This window comes from Salmo salar, chromosome 09, assembly GCF_965601325.2.
Source record: "Salmo salar chromosome 09, fSalSal1, whole genome shotgun sequence".
In the NCBI taxonomy this organism is placed as follows: domain Eukaryota; kingdom Metazoa; phylum Chordata; class Actinopteri; order Salmoniformes; family Salmonidae; genus Salmo; species Salmo salar.
The window spans coordinates 163,818,564-163,836,089 of record NC_138299.1 but is presented as its reverse complement, the minus strand read 5'-3'; the positions used below and the strand labels follow the sequence as shown (position 1 = coordinate 163,836,089).

The window sequence follows — 17,526 nt, the reverse complement described above, 5'->3', positions numbered from 1 at the left end:
GTGTTGTTATGTTGTGTTGCTACCATGTTGTGTTGTTATGTTGTGTTGCTACCATGTTGTGTTGTTATGTTGTGTTGCTACCATGTTGTTGTTATGTTGTGTTGCTACCATGTTGTTGTCATGTTGTGTTGCTACCATGTTGTTGTTATGTTGTGTTGCTACCATGTTGTGTTGTTATGTTGTGTTGCTACCATGTTGTGTTGTTATGTTGTGTTGCTACCATGTTGTGTTGTTATGTTGTGTTGCTACCATGTTGTGTTGTTATGTTGTGATGCTACCATGTTGTTGTTATGTTGTGTTGCTACCATGTTGTGTTGTTATGTTGTGATGCTACCATGTTGTGTTGTTATGTTGTGTTGCTACCATGTTGTGTTGTTATGTTGTGTTGCTACCATGTTGTGTTGTTATGTTGTGTTGCTACCATGTTGTGTTGTTATGTTGTGATGCTACCATGTTGTGTTGTTATGTTGTGTTGCTACCATGCTGTGTTGTTATGTGTTTCTGCCTTGCTATGTTGTTGTCTTGGGTCTCTTTAGAGTAGAAGGCCAGCATCCTGGAGTCGCCTCTTCACTGTTGACGTTGAGACTGGTGTTTTGCGGGTACTAATTAATGAAGCCAATTGAGGACTTGCGAGGCGTCTGTTTCTCAAACTAGACACTCTCATGTACTTGTCCTTTTGCTCAGTTGTGCACCGGGGCCTCCCACTCCTCTTTCTATTCTGGTTAGAGCCAGTTTGTGAAGGGAGTTAGATTTGGGTCATGCTGATGATTTGGTTCTTCTATCACCAACCAAAGACAGAACCTTAATATTCTAGAGCAATATTGCCATTATTGGACCATGGCAGTAAGAAGAAAAAAAACTAAACTCAGGATTTTCCTGAAAAAACCCAGATGTCAGAAACTCAAATATAAATTCACCCTGAACAACACCATAATTGAACACAGTAGAAATGCCTTATACCTTGGTCTGATCATATCTGCATCGGGAAACATTAATATGGCAGTGAATGCACTCAAAGAAAAAGCCCGCAGAGCATTGTATGCAATAAAAATTTAATTTTTCAAAATCAACATCCCAATTAGAATTTGGACCCAAATATTTTACAGGGTAATCCTACCAATAGCTCTTTACGGAAGTGAGGTTTGGGGGACACTCAATAAACTGTAAGTTAAAATGTGGGACAAACATCCAATTGAAGCCCTACATGCAGAATTCTGTTGGAGAAATTCCAGAGAAATTCCAATATACCAACTAATGCATGTAGTGGAGAATTGGGCTGCTTTCCAGTGGTAATGAAAATACAGAAAAGATCATTATCATTTAAGGCACTTTAAACCCAAGAGCTGAGCCCAGAAACAAGCCTTCTCAGTCAGCTGGTGTTGGACCTAATCAACCAAACTGACACCGGCACTGCTTCGGTAAAACATAATAAAAATAAACAAAATCATGAACCAATCAAATGACTCATATTTACAACATTGGAAAAACAAAACAAAATCCCAAAGCTGACTAAATTGCTATCTGGCCCTAAACAGGGAATATGAATTGGCTGATTATCTCTATATGAAGCAGAGACAGATCCATGTACAGGCTGAGTGACCACCACTAACCCCAACCCTAACCCCAACCCCAACCTTAACCCCAAAAGTGGGGTTGACAGTATCCTAAATGAAATGATAAAACATACAGACCACAAATTCCAATTGGCTATACTTAAACTCTTTAACATCCTCAGCTCTGGCATCTTCCCCAATATTTGGAAGCAAGAGACAAATTTGACCCAATAACTAACGTGGGATAAGCATCAACAGCAACCTTGGGAAAATCCTCTGCATTATCATTAACAGCAGACTGTTACATTTCCTCAGTGAAAACAATGTACTGAGCAAATGTCAAATTGGCTTTTTACCAAATTACCGTATGACAGACCACGTATTCACCCTGCACACCCTAACTGACAAACAAACAAACCAAAACAAAGGCAAAGTCTTCTCATATTTGTTGATTTCAAATAAGCTTTCGACTCAATTTGGCATGAATGGCTATACAAATTGATGGTAAGTGGTGTTGGGGGAAAAACATAACAACATTATAAAATCCATGTACACAAACAACAAGTGTGCGGTTAAAATTGGCAAAAAACACACACATTTCTTTCCACAGGGCCGTGGGGTGAGATGGGATAAAGCTTGAGCCCCACCCTCTTCAACATATATATCAACGAATTGGCGAGGGCACTAGAACAGTCTGCAGCACCCGGCCCTCACCCTACTAGAATCTGAAGTCAAATGTCTACTGTTTGCTGATGATCTGGTGCTTCTGTCCCCAACCAAGGAGGGCCTACAGCAGCACCTAGATCTTCTGCACAGATTCTGTCAGACCTGGACCCTGACAGACCTGGGCCCTGTCAGACCTGGGCCCTGACAGACCTGGGCCCTGACAGACCTGGGCCCTGACAGTAAATCTCAATAAGACCAAAATAATGGTGTTCCAAAAAAGGTCCAGTCGCCAGGACCACAAATACAAATTCCATCTGGACACCGTTGCCCTAGAGTACACAGAAAACTATACATACCTCGGCCTAAACATCAGCGCTACAGGTAACTTCCTCAGAGCTGTGAACGATCTGAGAGACATGAAGGGCCTTCTATGCCATCAAAAGGAACATCAAATTCAACATACCAATTAGGATTTGGCTAAAAATACTTGAATCAGTTATAGAACCCATTGCCCTTTATGGTTGTGAGGTCTGGGGTCCGCTCACCAACCAAAAATTCACCAAATGGGACAAACACCAAATTGAGACTCTGCATGCAGAATTTTGCAAAAATATGCTCTGTGTACAATGTAAAACACCAAATAATCCATGCAGAGTAGAATTAAGCCGATTCCCGATAATTATTGAAATCCAGAAAAGAGCCGTTAAATTCTGCAACCAACTAAAAGGAAGTGATTCCCAAACCTTCCATAACAAAGCCATCACCTACAGAGAGATGAACCTGGAGAAGAGTCCCCTAAGCAAGCTGGTCCTGGGGCTCTGCTCACAAACACAAACAGACCCCACAGAGCCCCAGGACAGCAACACAATTAGACCCAACCACATCATGAGAAAACAAAAAGAGAATTACTTGACAAATCTTTTTTTGTATTTTTTTTTTAAACAGAGCAAACTAAAATGCTATTTGGCCCTAAACAGAGAGTACACAGTACCTGACCACTGTGACTGACCCAAACTTAAGGAAAGCTTTGACTATGTACAGACTCAGTGAGCATAGCCTTGCTATTGAGAAAGGCCGCCGTAGGCAGACCTGGCTCTCAAGAGAAGACAGGCTATGTGCAACACTGCCCACAAAATGAGGTGGAAACTGAGCTGCACTTCCTAACCTCCTGCTAAATGAATGACCATATTAGAGACACATATTTCCCTCAGATCACACATACCCACAAATAATTAGAAAACAAACCCAATTATTTATAAAATCCCATATCTATTGGGTGAAATACCACAGTGTGCAATACAGCAGCAAGATTTGTGACCTGCTGCTACAAGAAAAGGTCAACCAGTGAAGAACAAACACCATTTAAATACAACCCATATTTATGTTTATTTAATTTCCCTTTTGTACTTTAACCATGCGCACATCGTTACAACACTGTATATAGACATAATATGGCATTTATAATGTCTTTATTATTTTGGAACTTCTGTGAGTGTAATGTTAACTGTTACTTTTTATTGTTTATTTCACTTTTGTTTGTTATCTACTTCACTTGCTTTGGCAATGTTCACATATATTTCCCATGCCAATAAAGCCCTTGATATTATTTACAAAGGCATGACTATAGAGTATTCATCATTTATTTAGGCAGGCATGACAATTCAATGGCATTTCAATTGCTATAACAATAAAACAAAACAAGTTTCCCTAGACAAAAACCCTCCAGATGAGTGTAAAATCTAAATAACAGTAGTAGGAATAGTTAATTAAAGGTTGCTGTAGAGGAAGTTGTCCCCACTAGAAAAAAGGGCTGTGTTCTCTTTAAAGGCAGTTCTGTCCCAGTGAATGATCCCAAGCCCTGCCCATTCCGAGGTTCAGATCACATGAGTCAGAGTCGGATGTCCTGCCCTGAGTCTGGAACCAAGTCAGATTCAACTTTACACCAGTGAAAAGGCGAGGATTTGCAATGCGCGCTGTCACTCGTTTTTTTCATGGCAAAATCGGTCAACTCTCTCCAAAGTTAATCTGTGTAGTTATTTGAGTTTCGCTCGAGATACGTTTTTAGCCGTTTTCTTTGTGTTTCTTTTGGGGAAAGTTACAGATACAGTTGGGTAGATATGCGCGTTGTTATATTAACTAGTGTGTCTTTCCGAAACAGCAGAAAGAAGAGGAGTTGTCGGAGATTACGATAGTTAGCCCTTAGCCATGTTGTTGGGAGAAAATACATTCACAATTATTTAACAACTTCATCGAATTGACTTTTGGAAGAATTTACTTTTGGAAGTTCGATGATTTGAGGTTTCCAGTTTCGTTCTAAAGAAAACGTTGCATTGATTTTGGCTCTTTGAATCTTTTATAGACATTTTTTTTCTCAGGCAAATAGTTTTTGTATTGTTTTTGGAATAACCATGGATCCCAGCCAGCACAACCCTCCAGCCGGTCACCAGATAGTCCATGTCCGGGGAGACTCGGAGACTGATCTGGAGGCCCTTTTCAACGCTGTTATGAACCCGAAAAACACCGTCGGCCCCCCCTCCGTCCCCATGAGGATGAGAAAGCTACCCGATTCCTTCTTCAAACCGCCTGAGCCAAAGTCCCACTCCAGACAAGTAAGACGTTAGAGACCACCCTCACACACACAGCCCACCTACTAGGCCCCCGACACTTCACTGACTAGTAGAGGAAAACCTTTTGTGTCCTTTTACTCTTACGCACACTTTACGCACACATGTTACTAGTCGGGAGTGTCCCACAACTCCAGACAAAAGCGGGAGGTTTAAAATATATTTATTAGTCGCCAAAGTTCAGGAGAATGTCTTTAACTAATTAAATGAATTGAGAAGTTATCTTCTGTTTCCTAAACACAGACCAATCAACAACTGAGCACGGTAACCTTTGAGGGAGTTGTGGATTAACGTTTAAAGTGATATTACTATAGTACATGGATTACATTATTATATAGATTTAAAAAAATAGTTATTTGAAGTTATTACACAACCTTTAGTTGCATAAAGTTTTAGTTGCATAAAGTTTTAGTTGCATAAAGTTTTAGTTGCATAAAGTTTTAGTTGCATAAAGTTTTAGTTGCATAAAGTTGTGGTTGCATAAAGTTTTAGTTGCAAAAGTGATATGGGTTATTTTATAATAAATCAGTACCACGATTAACATGCATTATTCGTTTTAAGATTGATTACAGGTGTAACTTGATGTTTGTAAATTTTAACAACATGTCTGTGAAAAATGGACTGTAGGCTTTACTTTGATAGTATCAGGTCAGTTTGTGTAGAAGTGGATGTTTGTGAAACATTGTAGCATATTTATCTAGTAGTACGGTTACGAAATCATATGCTGGTTTTTGAATCACTCAATCCTATTGACAATTTCTTCCTTTTCTCTTTGGTAAATGAGTTGAGCTAACAGCACGGCTTCACAGTGGTAGAGACTTGTCTGGGTTCGGCTTTCAGGACTTCACAGTCAGCTTTCCCTGATTCGCTCTTCAACTGTAGCAGCATGCAGCAGCACCCCTCTCCTCCTCCTCTGCCTTTATGAGTAGCACCATGAAACGGCTACTTCTTATTCATCTTTATTGAAGCTCATGACCTAAAATGTTTATTCTTATTGCATGGAACAACTACCTCTTTATAAAACCTGGCTATAATTAATTCAAATAATGTCTTTGAAGTGAGTAGTGACCTACATGTAGTTTAAACTATAAATTAAGCTACATTTCGCAGTAGCTTGGTGCTAGTTGAACTAAATGTAAATCTAGGTAGTGTTTTCACTAGTTAATTACTTTTCCCCCCCATGGAGTGGTGGAGCTAACTACTGGAACTACAAACCACTTTCCCCCCATGGAGTGGTGGAGCTAACTACTGGAACTACAAACCACTTTCCCCCCATGGAGTGGTGGAGCTAACTACTGGAACTACAAACCACTTTCCCCCCATGGAGTGGTGGAGCTAACTACTGGAACTACAAAAACACTTTTTCTTTCTCTAAACAATGTAATAAAATATGGGTGAAGTGGGCAGTCATTTCCTTTCTTTTTGGTCACCAGACCTGCCTAAATTCTCACTTGAAACATTCTCGATGTGTTTAATAGGCTACATTATACATTCTGTTAAAATATAACCCCAAAAGTGATCTCTTCTTGCAATATGTTTGTGTCATGTTAGATTTATTTACACATGATCAGTTTTCACAAAGTAGTTTGGATATAGTGGACTACTTTTTCAAAGTAACTATAGTTCAGTAAACTGTATTTTTCTTATTGGCTTTAGGGGCGGCAGGAAGCCTTGAGGTTAAAGTATTGGGCCAGTAAACGAAAGGTCGCTGGTTGGAATATCGGAGCCAGCAAGGTGTAAAATCTGTCAATGTGCCCTTGAGCAAGGCACTTAACCCTAATTGCTCCAGGGTCACTGTACAACGGTGACCCTGGCCATGACCCCTCTCCCTGTGGGTGTCTCAGGGGGAGTAGGGATATGGTGACCCTGGTGACCCTGGCCGTGACCCCACTCCCTGTGGGTGTCTCAGGGGGAGTAGGGATATGGTGACCCTGGTGACCCTGGCCGTGACCCCTCTCCCTGTGGGTGTCTCAGGGGGAGTTGGGATATGCAAGAAACACATTTCCATTACACACTGTGTGAAACAAGACAATATTAAAGTATATTTATAGTGTAGCTTTAACTTCTTCCAGTTTAAAGTAACTGGTAGCTTGGTAAACTGTATTCAGAGTAGCTTTCCCAAAACTGGTAGTGACATTATCATCCACTTTCCCCCTCTTCTTCTCTCTTCTCTCCCCCTCCTGTCCTCTCTTCTCCTCTCTCCTCCATCTCTTCTCTCCTCTCTCCCCTCCTTTCTTCTCCTCTCTTTCCCCTCCTCTCTCCTCTTCTCTCCCTCATCTCTCTCCTCCTTCTCATCTCTCTCCTCCTTCTCTTCTCTCCCTCATCTCTCCCCTCCTCTCTCTCTCTCTCCTCTCTCTCTCTCTCTCTCTCTCTCTCTCTCTCTCTCCTCTCTCCTCTCTCTCCCCCTCCTCATCCCCCCTCATCTCTTCTCCTTCCTACCTCCACCCAGGCCAGCACAGACGCAGGTACGGCTGGTGCCCTCGCCCCTCACCACGTGCGTGCCCACTCGTCTCCGGCCTCTCTACAGCTAGGGGCAGTGTCACCCCTGTTGGGCATGGTCCCTGCGGGCGCCCCTCCATCGAACCTCCGACAGTCGTCCTATGAGATCCCAGATGACATGCCCCTACCCCCGGGCTGGGAGGTGGCTCAGACCCCCTCTGGACAGAGATACTTCCTCAAGTAAGTTTTTAAAAACAACATTTTAATAACACACTATGTAGGCTGCATCCTGTCGGGTTGTATCACCGCCTGGTGCGGCAACTGCTCCGCCCACAACAGTAAGGCTCTCCAGAGGGTAGTGAGGTCTGCACAACGCATCACTGGGGGCAAACTACCTGCCCTCCAGGACACCTACAGCACCCGATGTCACAGGAAGTCCAAAAAGATCATCAAGGGCATCAACCACCTGAGCCACTGCCTGTTCACCCCGCTATCATCCCGAAGGTGAGATCATTACAGATGCATCAAAGCTGGGACCGAGAGACTGAAAAACGGCTTCTATCTCAAGGCCATCAGACCGTTAAACAGCACTAGCCGGCTACCACCCGGTTACTCAACCCTGCACCTTAGAGGCTGCTGCCCTATATACATAGACATGGAATCACTGGTCACTTTAATAATGTTTACATTCTGCTTTACTCATCTCTTATGTATATCCTGTGTTCTATTCTACTGTATTTAGTCAATGCCACTCCAACGTTGCTCGCCCTAATATTTCAATATTCCATTCATTTTACTTTTAGATTTGTGTGTATTGTTGTGAATAGTTAGATACTACTGTACTGTTGGAGCTGGGAACACAAGCATTTAGTTAGATATTACTGTTGGAGCTGGGAACACAAGCATTTAGTTAGATATTACTGTTGGAGCTGGGAACACAAGCATTTAGTTAGATATTACTGTTGGAGCTGGGAACACAAGCATTTAGTTAGATACTACTGCACTGTTGGAGCTGGGAACACAAGCATTTAGTTAGATACTACTGTTGCAGCTAGGAACACAAGCATTTAGTTAGATATTACTGCACTGTTGGAGCTGGGAACACAAGCATTTAGTTAGATACTACTGCACTGTTGGAGCTGGGAACACAAGCATTTTGCTACACCCGCAAAACACCAGTCTCAACGTCAACAGCGAAGAGGCGACTCCGGGATGCTTTCCATCCAGGATGGAGAGCTTTCCATCCAGGATAGTGGAGGACATAAACCCATAACATCTGAGTTTACCGAGCAACAGTTCATGATCAATTATATCTAAAGCAGAACTAAAGACGAACAACACTGCACCCACAAACATCCTGTCATCCATACAGTGGCTTGCGAAAGTATTCAACCCCTTGGCATTTTTCCAATTTTGTTGCCTTACAACCTGGACATAAAATATATTTTTTGGGGGTTTGTTTCATTTTATTTACACAACATAGCCACCACTGAAGATGAAAAATATGTTTTATTGTGTAACTTGAGCGTGCATAACTATTCACCCCCCACAAAAGTCAATACTTTGTAGAGCCACCTTTTGCAGCAATTACAGCTGCAAGTCTCTTGGGGTATGTCTCTATAAGCTTGGCACATCTAGCCATTGGGATTTTTGCCCATTCGTCAAGGCAAAACTGCTCCAGCTCCTTCAAGTTGGATGGGTTCCGCTGGTGTACAGCAATCTTTAAGTCACACCACAGATTCTCAATTGGATTGAGGTCTGGGCTTTGACTAGGCCATTCCAAGACATTTAAATGTTTCCACTTAAACCACTTGATTGTTGCTATAGCAGTATGCTTAGGGTCATTGTCCTGCTGGAAGGTGAACCTCCGTCCCAGTCTCAAATCTCTGGAAGACTGAAACAAGTTTCCCTCAAGAATTTCCCTGTATTTAGCGCCATCCATCATTCCTTCAATTCTGACCAGTTTACCAGTCCCTGCCAATGGAAAAACATCCCCACACCATAATGCTACCACCACCATGCTTCACTGTGGGACGGTATTCTCGGGGTGATGAGAGGTGTTGGGTTAGTGCCACACATAGCGTTTTCCTTGATGGCCAAAAATATCAATTTTAGTCTCATCTGACCAGAGTACCTTCTTCCATATGTTTAGGGAGTCTCCCACATGCCATTTTGCGAGCACCAAACATGTTTGCTTATTTTTTTCTGGCCACTTCTGTAAAGCCCAGTTATGGGGAGTTTACGGCTTAAAGTGGACAGATTCTCCAATCTCTGCTGTGGAATTTTTCAGCTCCTTCAGGGTTATCTTTGGTTTCTTTGTTGCCTCTCTGATTAATGCCCTCCTTGCCTGGTCCATGAGTTTTGGTGAGCGGCCCTCTCTTGGCAGGTTTGTTGTGGTGCCATATTTTTTTCATTTTTTTAATAATGTATTTCATGGTGCTCCGTGAGACATTCAAAGTTTCGGATTCTTTTTATAACCCAACCCTGATCTGTACTTCTCCACAACTTTGTCCTTGACCTATTTGGAGAGCTCCTTGGTCTTCATGCTGCCACTTGCTTGGTGGTGTTGCAGACTCTGGGGCCTTTCAGAACAGGTGTGTATATATACTGAGATCATGTGACAGATCATGTGACACTTAGATTGCACACAGGTGGACTTAGTTGAAGGTAGTTGGTTGCACCAGATCTTATTTAGAGGCTGCGTAGCAAAGGGGGTGAATACATATGCACACACGACTTTTCCATTTGTAATTTTATCTTTTTTTTTTTTTTTTTTAAACAACTAATATTTTTCATTTCACTATATTGCCCATTACGTGAAATAAAAATACAAATATTTTTAAATTACAGGTTGTAAAGCAACAAAATAGGAAAAATGCGAAAGGGGATGAATACTTTTGCAAGGCACTGTATAATGACATGCTACTTCTAAGCAGAGTTGCAGAGAAAAAGCCGTATCTCAGACTGGCCAATAAAAATCAAATATTAAGATGGGCAAAAGAACACAGACACTGGACAGAGGAACTCTGCCTAGAAGGCCAGCATCCCGGAGTCACCTCTTCACTGTTGACGTTGAGACTGGTGTTTTGCGGTACTGTTTAATGAAGCTGCCAGTTGAGGACTTGTGAGGCGTCTGTTTCTCAAACTAGATACTAATGTACTTGTCCTCTTGCTCAGTTGTGCACCGGGGCCTCCCACTCCTCTTTCTATTCTGGTTAGAGCCAGTTTGTGCTGTTCTGTGAAGCGAGTAGTACACAACGTTGTACGAGATCTTCAGTTTCTTGGCAATTTATCGCATGGATTAGCCTTCATTTCTCAGAACAAGAATAGACTGAAGAGTTTCAGAAGAAAGGTCTTTGTTTCTGGCCATTTTGAGCCTTTAATCGAACCCACAAATGCTGATGCTCCAGATATTCAACTAGTCTAAAGAAGGCCAGTTTTATTGCTTCTTTAATCAGAACAACAGTTTTCAGCTGTGCTAACATAATTTCAAAAAAGGGTTTGCTAATGATCAATTAGCCTTTTAAAATGATAAACTTGGGTTAGCTAACACAACGTGCCATTGGAACACAGGAGTGATGGTTGCTGATAATGGGCCTCTGTACGAACTATGTAGATATTCCATCCAATAATCGGCCGTTTCCAGCTACAATAGTCATTTACAACATCAACAATGTCTACACTGAATTGCTGATCATTTTGATGCTTTTCTTTCAAAAACAACGACATTTCTAAGTGACCCCAAACCTTTGAATTTTTGTGTAAATGGGGATATGAATAGCATGTCATTATAAATGGGGATAGGAATAGCATGCAGGACAATGATAGGTTGCTTTAACTTTTATTCTCCATTTAGAAGTGTAAAAAGTGTCAAACTTTCTGCATTAGGTTAAAGGTGCACTATGCAGAAATCACTGCACCATTTCCTGGTTGCTAAAATTCTAATGGCCCATTCTAATTTCAGTTTATGTGACTAAACCAGCAGGAACAGTGTAAAGAATCATTGTAACATTTAAACTGCTGTGAAATATATTTTCCCTTAACAAAAATATTGTATTTTCAGGTGTTTAAAGCTGGTTTACAAAACTGAAAGTAAAAGACGCAAAAACAACACTTAAGATCGTAAAGCATAGAAACAGAGCACATAGAACAGCCATACAGCTTCTTAGACTGGCTTTCAATGAGAATGACAGATCTATAACAACACATTTCTATGTGAATTTGGTCGAGTCGCCCAGAAAGTTACATATGGCAGGTTTAAATAACAATAGAAATGTGACAAATCTTTCAAAGCTTCCTGTTGGTTGTTTTATGTGTATTGTTGTGTTGGATGTGTACTTTGTTAGAGCCTTCCAGAGAGGGCCCAAGCCATTAACATAAACAAAGGATCTTTAAATGGATAGGAAAGAAAGAGAGTACTATAGAATAGCAGCAGGGTATTGGGTTGTAGCTCAGACTGAGCCTTTGTCCAGCAGGTGAAGGATTTTTTAAATGTGGAATACAGACCCCCTGTTGTTGAGGTCTGGGACTGACCCTCCCTCCCACCCGCCGTGTGTGTGTGTGTGTGTGTGTGTGTGTGTGTGTGTGTGTGTGTGTGTGTGTGTGTGTGTGTGTGTGTGTGCTACAGACATGGCCCTGTAAGAAGAGACCAGAACCCTTCATCTGAATCAGCCAACAAATACCAACAACGCTGAAATTATCAATGGCTTCACAATTTGGCATCCCCAACCTAGCCAGCCAGTCAGTCCCCGATCCCCTCACTAAACCAGCCCAGAATAGATGGGAGCAACGATGTAGGGGACTTACTAAAGTTATTTTAGAACCGTTCATTGGCTCTGTAGAATGGTTCACTGGTTGTTCGGCTTGCGACCGTTACAAATATTGTTGTTGATTTATTGTCCCCTAAGAGCAAATCAGGGAGGGGACTGTGGATCTTAGGGTTAGGGTAAATTTGGGTAAATTCAATTTACGTCATTTAGCAGATGCTGTTCAAGAGCACATCGGCAGATTTTTCACTTAGTCGGCTTGGGGATTTAACCCAGTGACCTTTCGGTTACTGGCCCAACGCTCTTAACCGCTAGGCTACCTGCCAACCACACTGATGATGACATAATGACACACGTAATGACACTGATTGGTCCACGGCAGGCGCTGTAGTAATCAACTGAAATGAGTTAGTCACAATCGATATCTCAATTGGTCCGGGGGGGGGGGGGGGGGGTGCGCTGCGTAATTTGTGGGGGACGACATGTTTACTGTTGCCTGGTTTCCCATTGTAACGGGTATGATATGGCTGGTTGAAGCTACTCTATTCAGAGTTATGCTTATCTGTCTGAGTTTTAGAGTAAAGGAACCAGTATTTAGTTGCTCAAACACACCGGGAGGGAGGGAGGAGCAGGAAGGGAGGGAGGGAGGAGCAGGAAGGGAGGGAGGGAGGAGCAGGAAGGGGAGGGAGGGGGGAGGAGCAGACAGGAAGGGGAGGGAGGGAGGAGCAGACAGGAAGGGAGCGAGGGAGGGAGGGGGGGAGGGGGGAGCGGGCAGGAGGGTGGGAGGAGCAGGCAGGCAGGAAGGGAGCAGGCAGGCAGGAAGGGAGCAGGCAGGCAGGAAGGGAGGAGCAGGCAGGAAGGGAGGAGCGAGGAGCAGGCAGGAAGGGAGGAGCGAGGAGCAGGCAGGCAGGAAGGAGCAGGCAGGGAGGAGCGAGGAGCAGGCAGGCAGGGAGGAGCAGGCAGGCAGGGAGGAGCAGGCAGGCAGGGAGGAGCGAGGAGCAGGCAGGCAGGGAGGAGCGAGGAGCAGGCAGGCAGGAAGGGAGGAAGCGAGGAGCAGGCAGGCAGGAAGGGAGGAGCGAGGAGCAGGCAGGAAGGGAGGAGCAGGCAGGAAGGGAGGAGCAGGCAGGCAGCGAGGAGCAGGCAGGCAGGGAGGAGCGAGGAGCAGGCAGGGAGGAAGGAGCAGGCAGGGAGGAAGGAGCAGCAGGCAGGAAGGGTGGAGCGAGGAGCAGGCAGGCAGGAAGGAAGGAGCAGGCAGGCAGGAAGGAAGGAGCAGGCAGGCAGGGAGGAGCAGGCAGGCAGGGAGGAGAGAGGAGCAGGCAGGAAGGAGAAGGCAGCTGTATTGTGATCCTGTATCTGCTCTATAAAAACTCAGACACACCTGTAGGATTGTCAAATGTTTGCCTGCCAACAGTACTTTGCACCTCTGAACAGTGTCGGCATTCAGTCAATCTTTTTTGTGTTCACACAGCAAAGACCTTGAAGTAGTCAGCCTTGTTAAAATACTCCACACAAGATGAAGGTAGTGTTGATTGGCAGTGTTTTCCATGTGTGTTGATTAGTCATGGTCTAGATTCTTAGCTGTGTTTGACGAAAACGTGTCAGTTTGTCACCTTCAAGAGGTTGGATTACTAACAACTAGATAATATCTCCAATCTATAGTTGATTGTAATTAACAACTAAGGAAGATTTTTGTTCCCTTCTCTCATTGACTCCCCAAACCTTGGCCTGGTCTGTTTCGAAGCGTTCCTAGAAGTCTGGCGCCTCTGGGCTTAGAAACTGTGATTTAACCATGGATTGATTAGTGGAGAAAATGCCCTCTTTCCTTTGTCACTCCTGTTGGTCCCCCCACGTCGGGTTCATGCTCTCTGATTGACTCAAAGTCAAGTTGTTGGCTACCAGGGTTGCCAAGTTTGCTGTTTTCTCACAAAAACTGGGCAACTTTGAAAACGATGTCACGGGTGAAGCCGTATTGGTCGCGGGTGGCAGGTATTTGGGCTACTTTTAAATTGCACCGCGGCCCACGTAAAAATAGATATATTTAACCTGCTGCTAGTGAGTGAGAGTGAGTGAGTGAGAGAGAGCCAGAGTGCATTCAGAGCACTGGTTGAGGGAGGGCTGCAGCAGAGGCGGCTGTGTCAAGGAGTCAGTCGCACCCACGTAACAGTATAGCTTCCGTCCCTACCTGGGCTCGAACCAGGGACCCTCTGCACACATAGACAACAGCCACCCTCGAAGCATCGTTACCCATCGCTCCACAAATGCCGCGGTCCTTGCAGAGCAAGGGGAACAACTACTTCAAGGGCTCAGAGCGAGTGGCGTTCCCCGATTTGAAACGCTATTAGCGCGCACCCCGCTAACTAGCTAGCCATTTCACATCGGTTACACACATGACTGCTGTTTACCAGTTGTAGGTAGGCTATATCGATTGGTCGTTATGGAGACTCCTGTTTACCAGTAGACTATATCGATTGCTCATTATGGAGACTCCTGTTTACCAGTAGACAATATCGATTGGTCGTTATGGAGACTACTGTTTACCAGTAGATTCTATCGATTGGTCGTTATGGAGACTACTGTTTACCAGTAGACTATATCGATTGGTCGTTATGGAGACTGCTGTTTACCAGTAGACTATATCGATTGGTCGTTATGGAGACTCCTGTTTACCAGTAGACTATATCGATTGGTCGTTATGGAGACTCCTGTTTACCAGTAGACTATATCGATTGGTCGTTATGGAGACTCCTGTTTACCAGTAGACTATATCGATTGGTCGTTATGGAGACTACTGTTTACCAGTAGACTATATCGATTGGTCGTTATGGAGACTCCTGTTTACCAGTAGACTATATCGATTGGTCGTTATGGAGACTGCTGTTTACCAGTAGACTATATCGATTGGTCGTTATGGAGACTCCTGTTTACCAGTAGACTATATCAATTGGTCGTTATGGAGACTCCTGTTTACCATAAAACATATTAACTGATATAACGGCGACAAAGCAAAGCATTGGAAAATGACTTTAGGAGCGCTAGAGCTCTTTAGACACATTTTCTCAGAGGTGGTTTAAAGTCAACTACATTCAAATGTCGACTTTTCTTATGCATAACCGTATCCATTGTGTTTTGCTCAGTTCCAGGGTCTGGAGTCCTGCGCCAGTAGACATTTGAAATGGAAGTTATGGAACTCCTTCGCGTGCTTCTGTTATGGGGAAAAAAGTCCACAATTTTAAAATGACATTAAATGTGGCGAATCATAGCCAACAGATGCTAACGCTAGCCTATCACAGGCTAGTCATTTATATACCATTGTAGTCTGCTGTAGCGTACCGTTTGATACAGTACAATAAATATGTTTGAAATGACGATATCGCTGGCAAACGGATTTAATACGTCGCCTTTCACTCAGTTTTTAGTTGTGGCCTTGTGTTATGAGGAACTTGTTAATGGCCACGTTTAGTTAATATCAAGACGGTTTCAAGGTAACAAAAATGTATTACAGAAACGGGGGGGGGGGGGGGCAGGCAAACGACAGGTTGAGATTGAGATTCTGTCTAATCATTCAAACTCTCCTGTCAAATGTATCTATAGTTATGCACAAACAGAATTTATTTACCATTATAAACTGTGTGGTTTGAGCCCTGAATGCTGATTGGTTTAAAGTCATGGTATATCAGACTGTGTACCACGGTAATGACAAAAACAGGACTTTTTACCGTTCTAATTACGTTGTTAACCAGTTTATAATAGCAATAAGGCACCTCAGTGGGGTTTGTGGTGTATATATCCAATATACCACGGCTAAGGGCTGTGTTTTAAAGAACAGCTCTTAGCCGTGTTATATTGACATGTACCACACCTCCTCTGGACTTATTGTATAGTCATAGAAGTCAAAACAAGTTAAATCGCCATCCATTGATCTGGAGAGTTTAATGAGGGTGATTTATCTTTTCCCTTGTGACTTATTCTTAAACATACAATCATTTTTTTTATTTTGAAGGAAAAACCATATTTTGCTTCTTAGCCTACGTGGTTAAAAATGACGTGGTTAAAAATGACGTCGATGTTCCTTCTTAATTCGCTCGATAACGTTATGGAAAAAGGTTCTCTTGGATAGATGTGTCAACTCCTCTCTTGCTGCTATTTTTGGGGGTAGTTTTCAGGCCTTGTGGGTAGGTTTTCAGAGGTCATTGGCCTAGAAATTGTAGCTGGACCTGGCAATACTGTTGGCCACTGTCGAGTATTGCGATTCTACAAGTAGAAACGGCAGGTTTGTTGCTGCCCGGTCAGCCCGCAGCTGGAACGACCTCCTACTGTGATGCGTACTGGCAGTCTATCGGCAGTGAGCTTCTCGGCCTGTTTTATGTTTAAGGCAGGGACGTGTAGAGAGAGGTGTGTGTGTGTGTGGCCTATTTACAGTATCTATTACAGGCGGATGTTGAGATGTGTTGCTTTCCACTCCTTTTCTCTTTCTGTCATTGTACAGTTGGAAAACTCAGCATGTTGTTGTTTTCAGATCCTGTTCTAACTCTGGAATTCTCCCAATTGGCACCCTATTCCCTATATAGTGCACTACTTTTGACCAGAAGTAGTTCATTACATCCATAACAGGGTGCCATTTGGGACATAGTCTCTGTTTTGAAACATTATAATAAACTTGTAAATTCCAGTGTGTGGAAGAAAATACAGTAGTTCAGTTTGTGGGGTTCCCTCCCTAAAGGGATGCTCTATACATTAGTTCAGTTTGTGGGGTTCCCTCCCTAAAGGGATGCTCTGTAGTTCAGTTTGTGGGGATCCCTCCCTAAAGGGATGCTCTATACATTAGTTCAGTTTGTGGGGATCCCTCCCTAAAGGGATGCTCAGTAGTTCAGTTTGTGGGGATCCCTCCCTAAAGGGATGCTCTATACAGTAGTTCAGTTTGTGGGGATCCCTCCCTAAAGGGATGCTCTATACATTAGTTCAGTTTGTGGGGATCCCTCCCTAAAGGGATGCTCTATACATTAGTTCAGTTTGTGGGGATCCCTCCCTAAAGGGATGCTCTATACATTAGTTCAGTTTGTGGGGATCCCTCCCTAAAGGGATGCTCTATACATTAGTTCAGTTTGTGGGGATCCCTCCCTAAAGGGATGCTCAGTAGTTCAGTTTGTGGGGTTCCCTCCCTAAAGGGATGCTCAGTAGTTCAGTTTGTGGGGATCCCTCCCTAAAGGGATGCTCTATACAGTAGTTCAGTTTGTGGGGATCCCTCCCTAAAGGGATATTCAGTAGTTCAGTTTGTGGGGTTCCCTCCCTAAAGGGATGCTCTATTCAGTAGTTCAGTTTGTGGGGTTCCCTCCCTAAAGGGATGCTCTATACAGTAGTTCAGTTTGTGGGGTTCCCTCCCTAAAGGGATGCTCTGTAGTTCAGTTTGTGGGGATCCCTCCCTAAAGGGATGCTCTGTAGTTCAGTTTGTGGGGTTCCCTCCCTAAAGGGATGCTCTAT

General features: G+C 43.5%; 1 protein-coding gene across 1 annotated transcript in view; it reads left to right on the top strand.

Moving 5' to 3' along the window:
• Positions 1 to 4,105: 4,105 nt before the first annotated feature.
• Positions 4,106 to 17,526, top strand: part of LOC106613407 (transcriptional coactivator YAP1) — a 58,596-nt gene continuing 45,175 nt past the window's right edge. The window contains exons 1-2 of the mRNA XM_045724945.2: positions 4,106 to 4,828; positions 7,293 to 7,522. Coding sequence (XP_045580901.1) covers positions 4,628 to 4,828; positions 7,293 to 7,522 — 431 coding nt within the window. The 5' untranslated portion in view covers positions 4,106 to 4,627. The remainder of the gene's footprint in view (positions 4,829 to 7,292; positions 7,523 to 17,526) is intronic.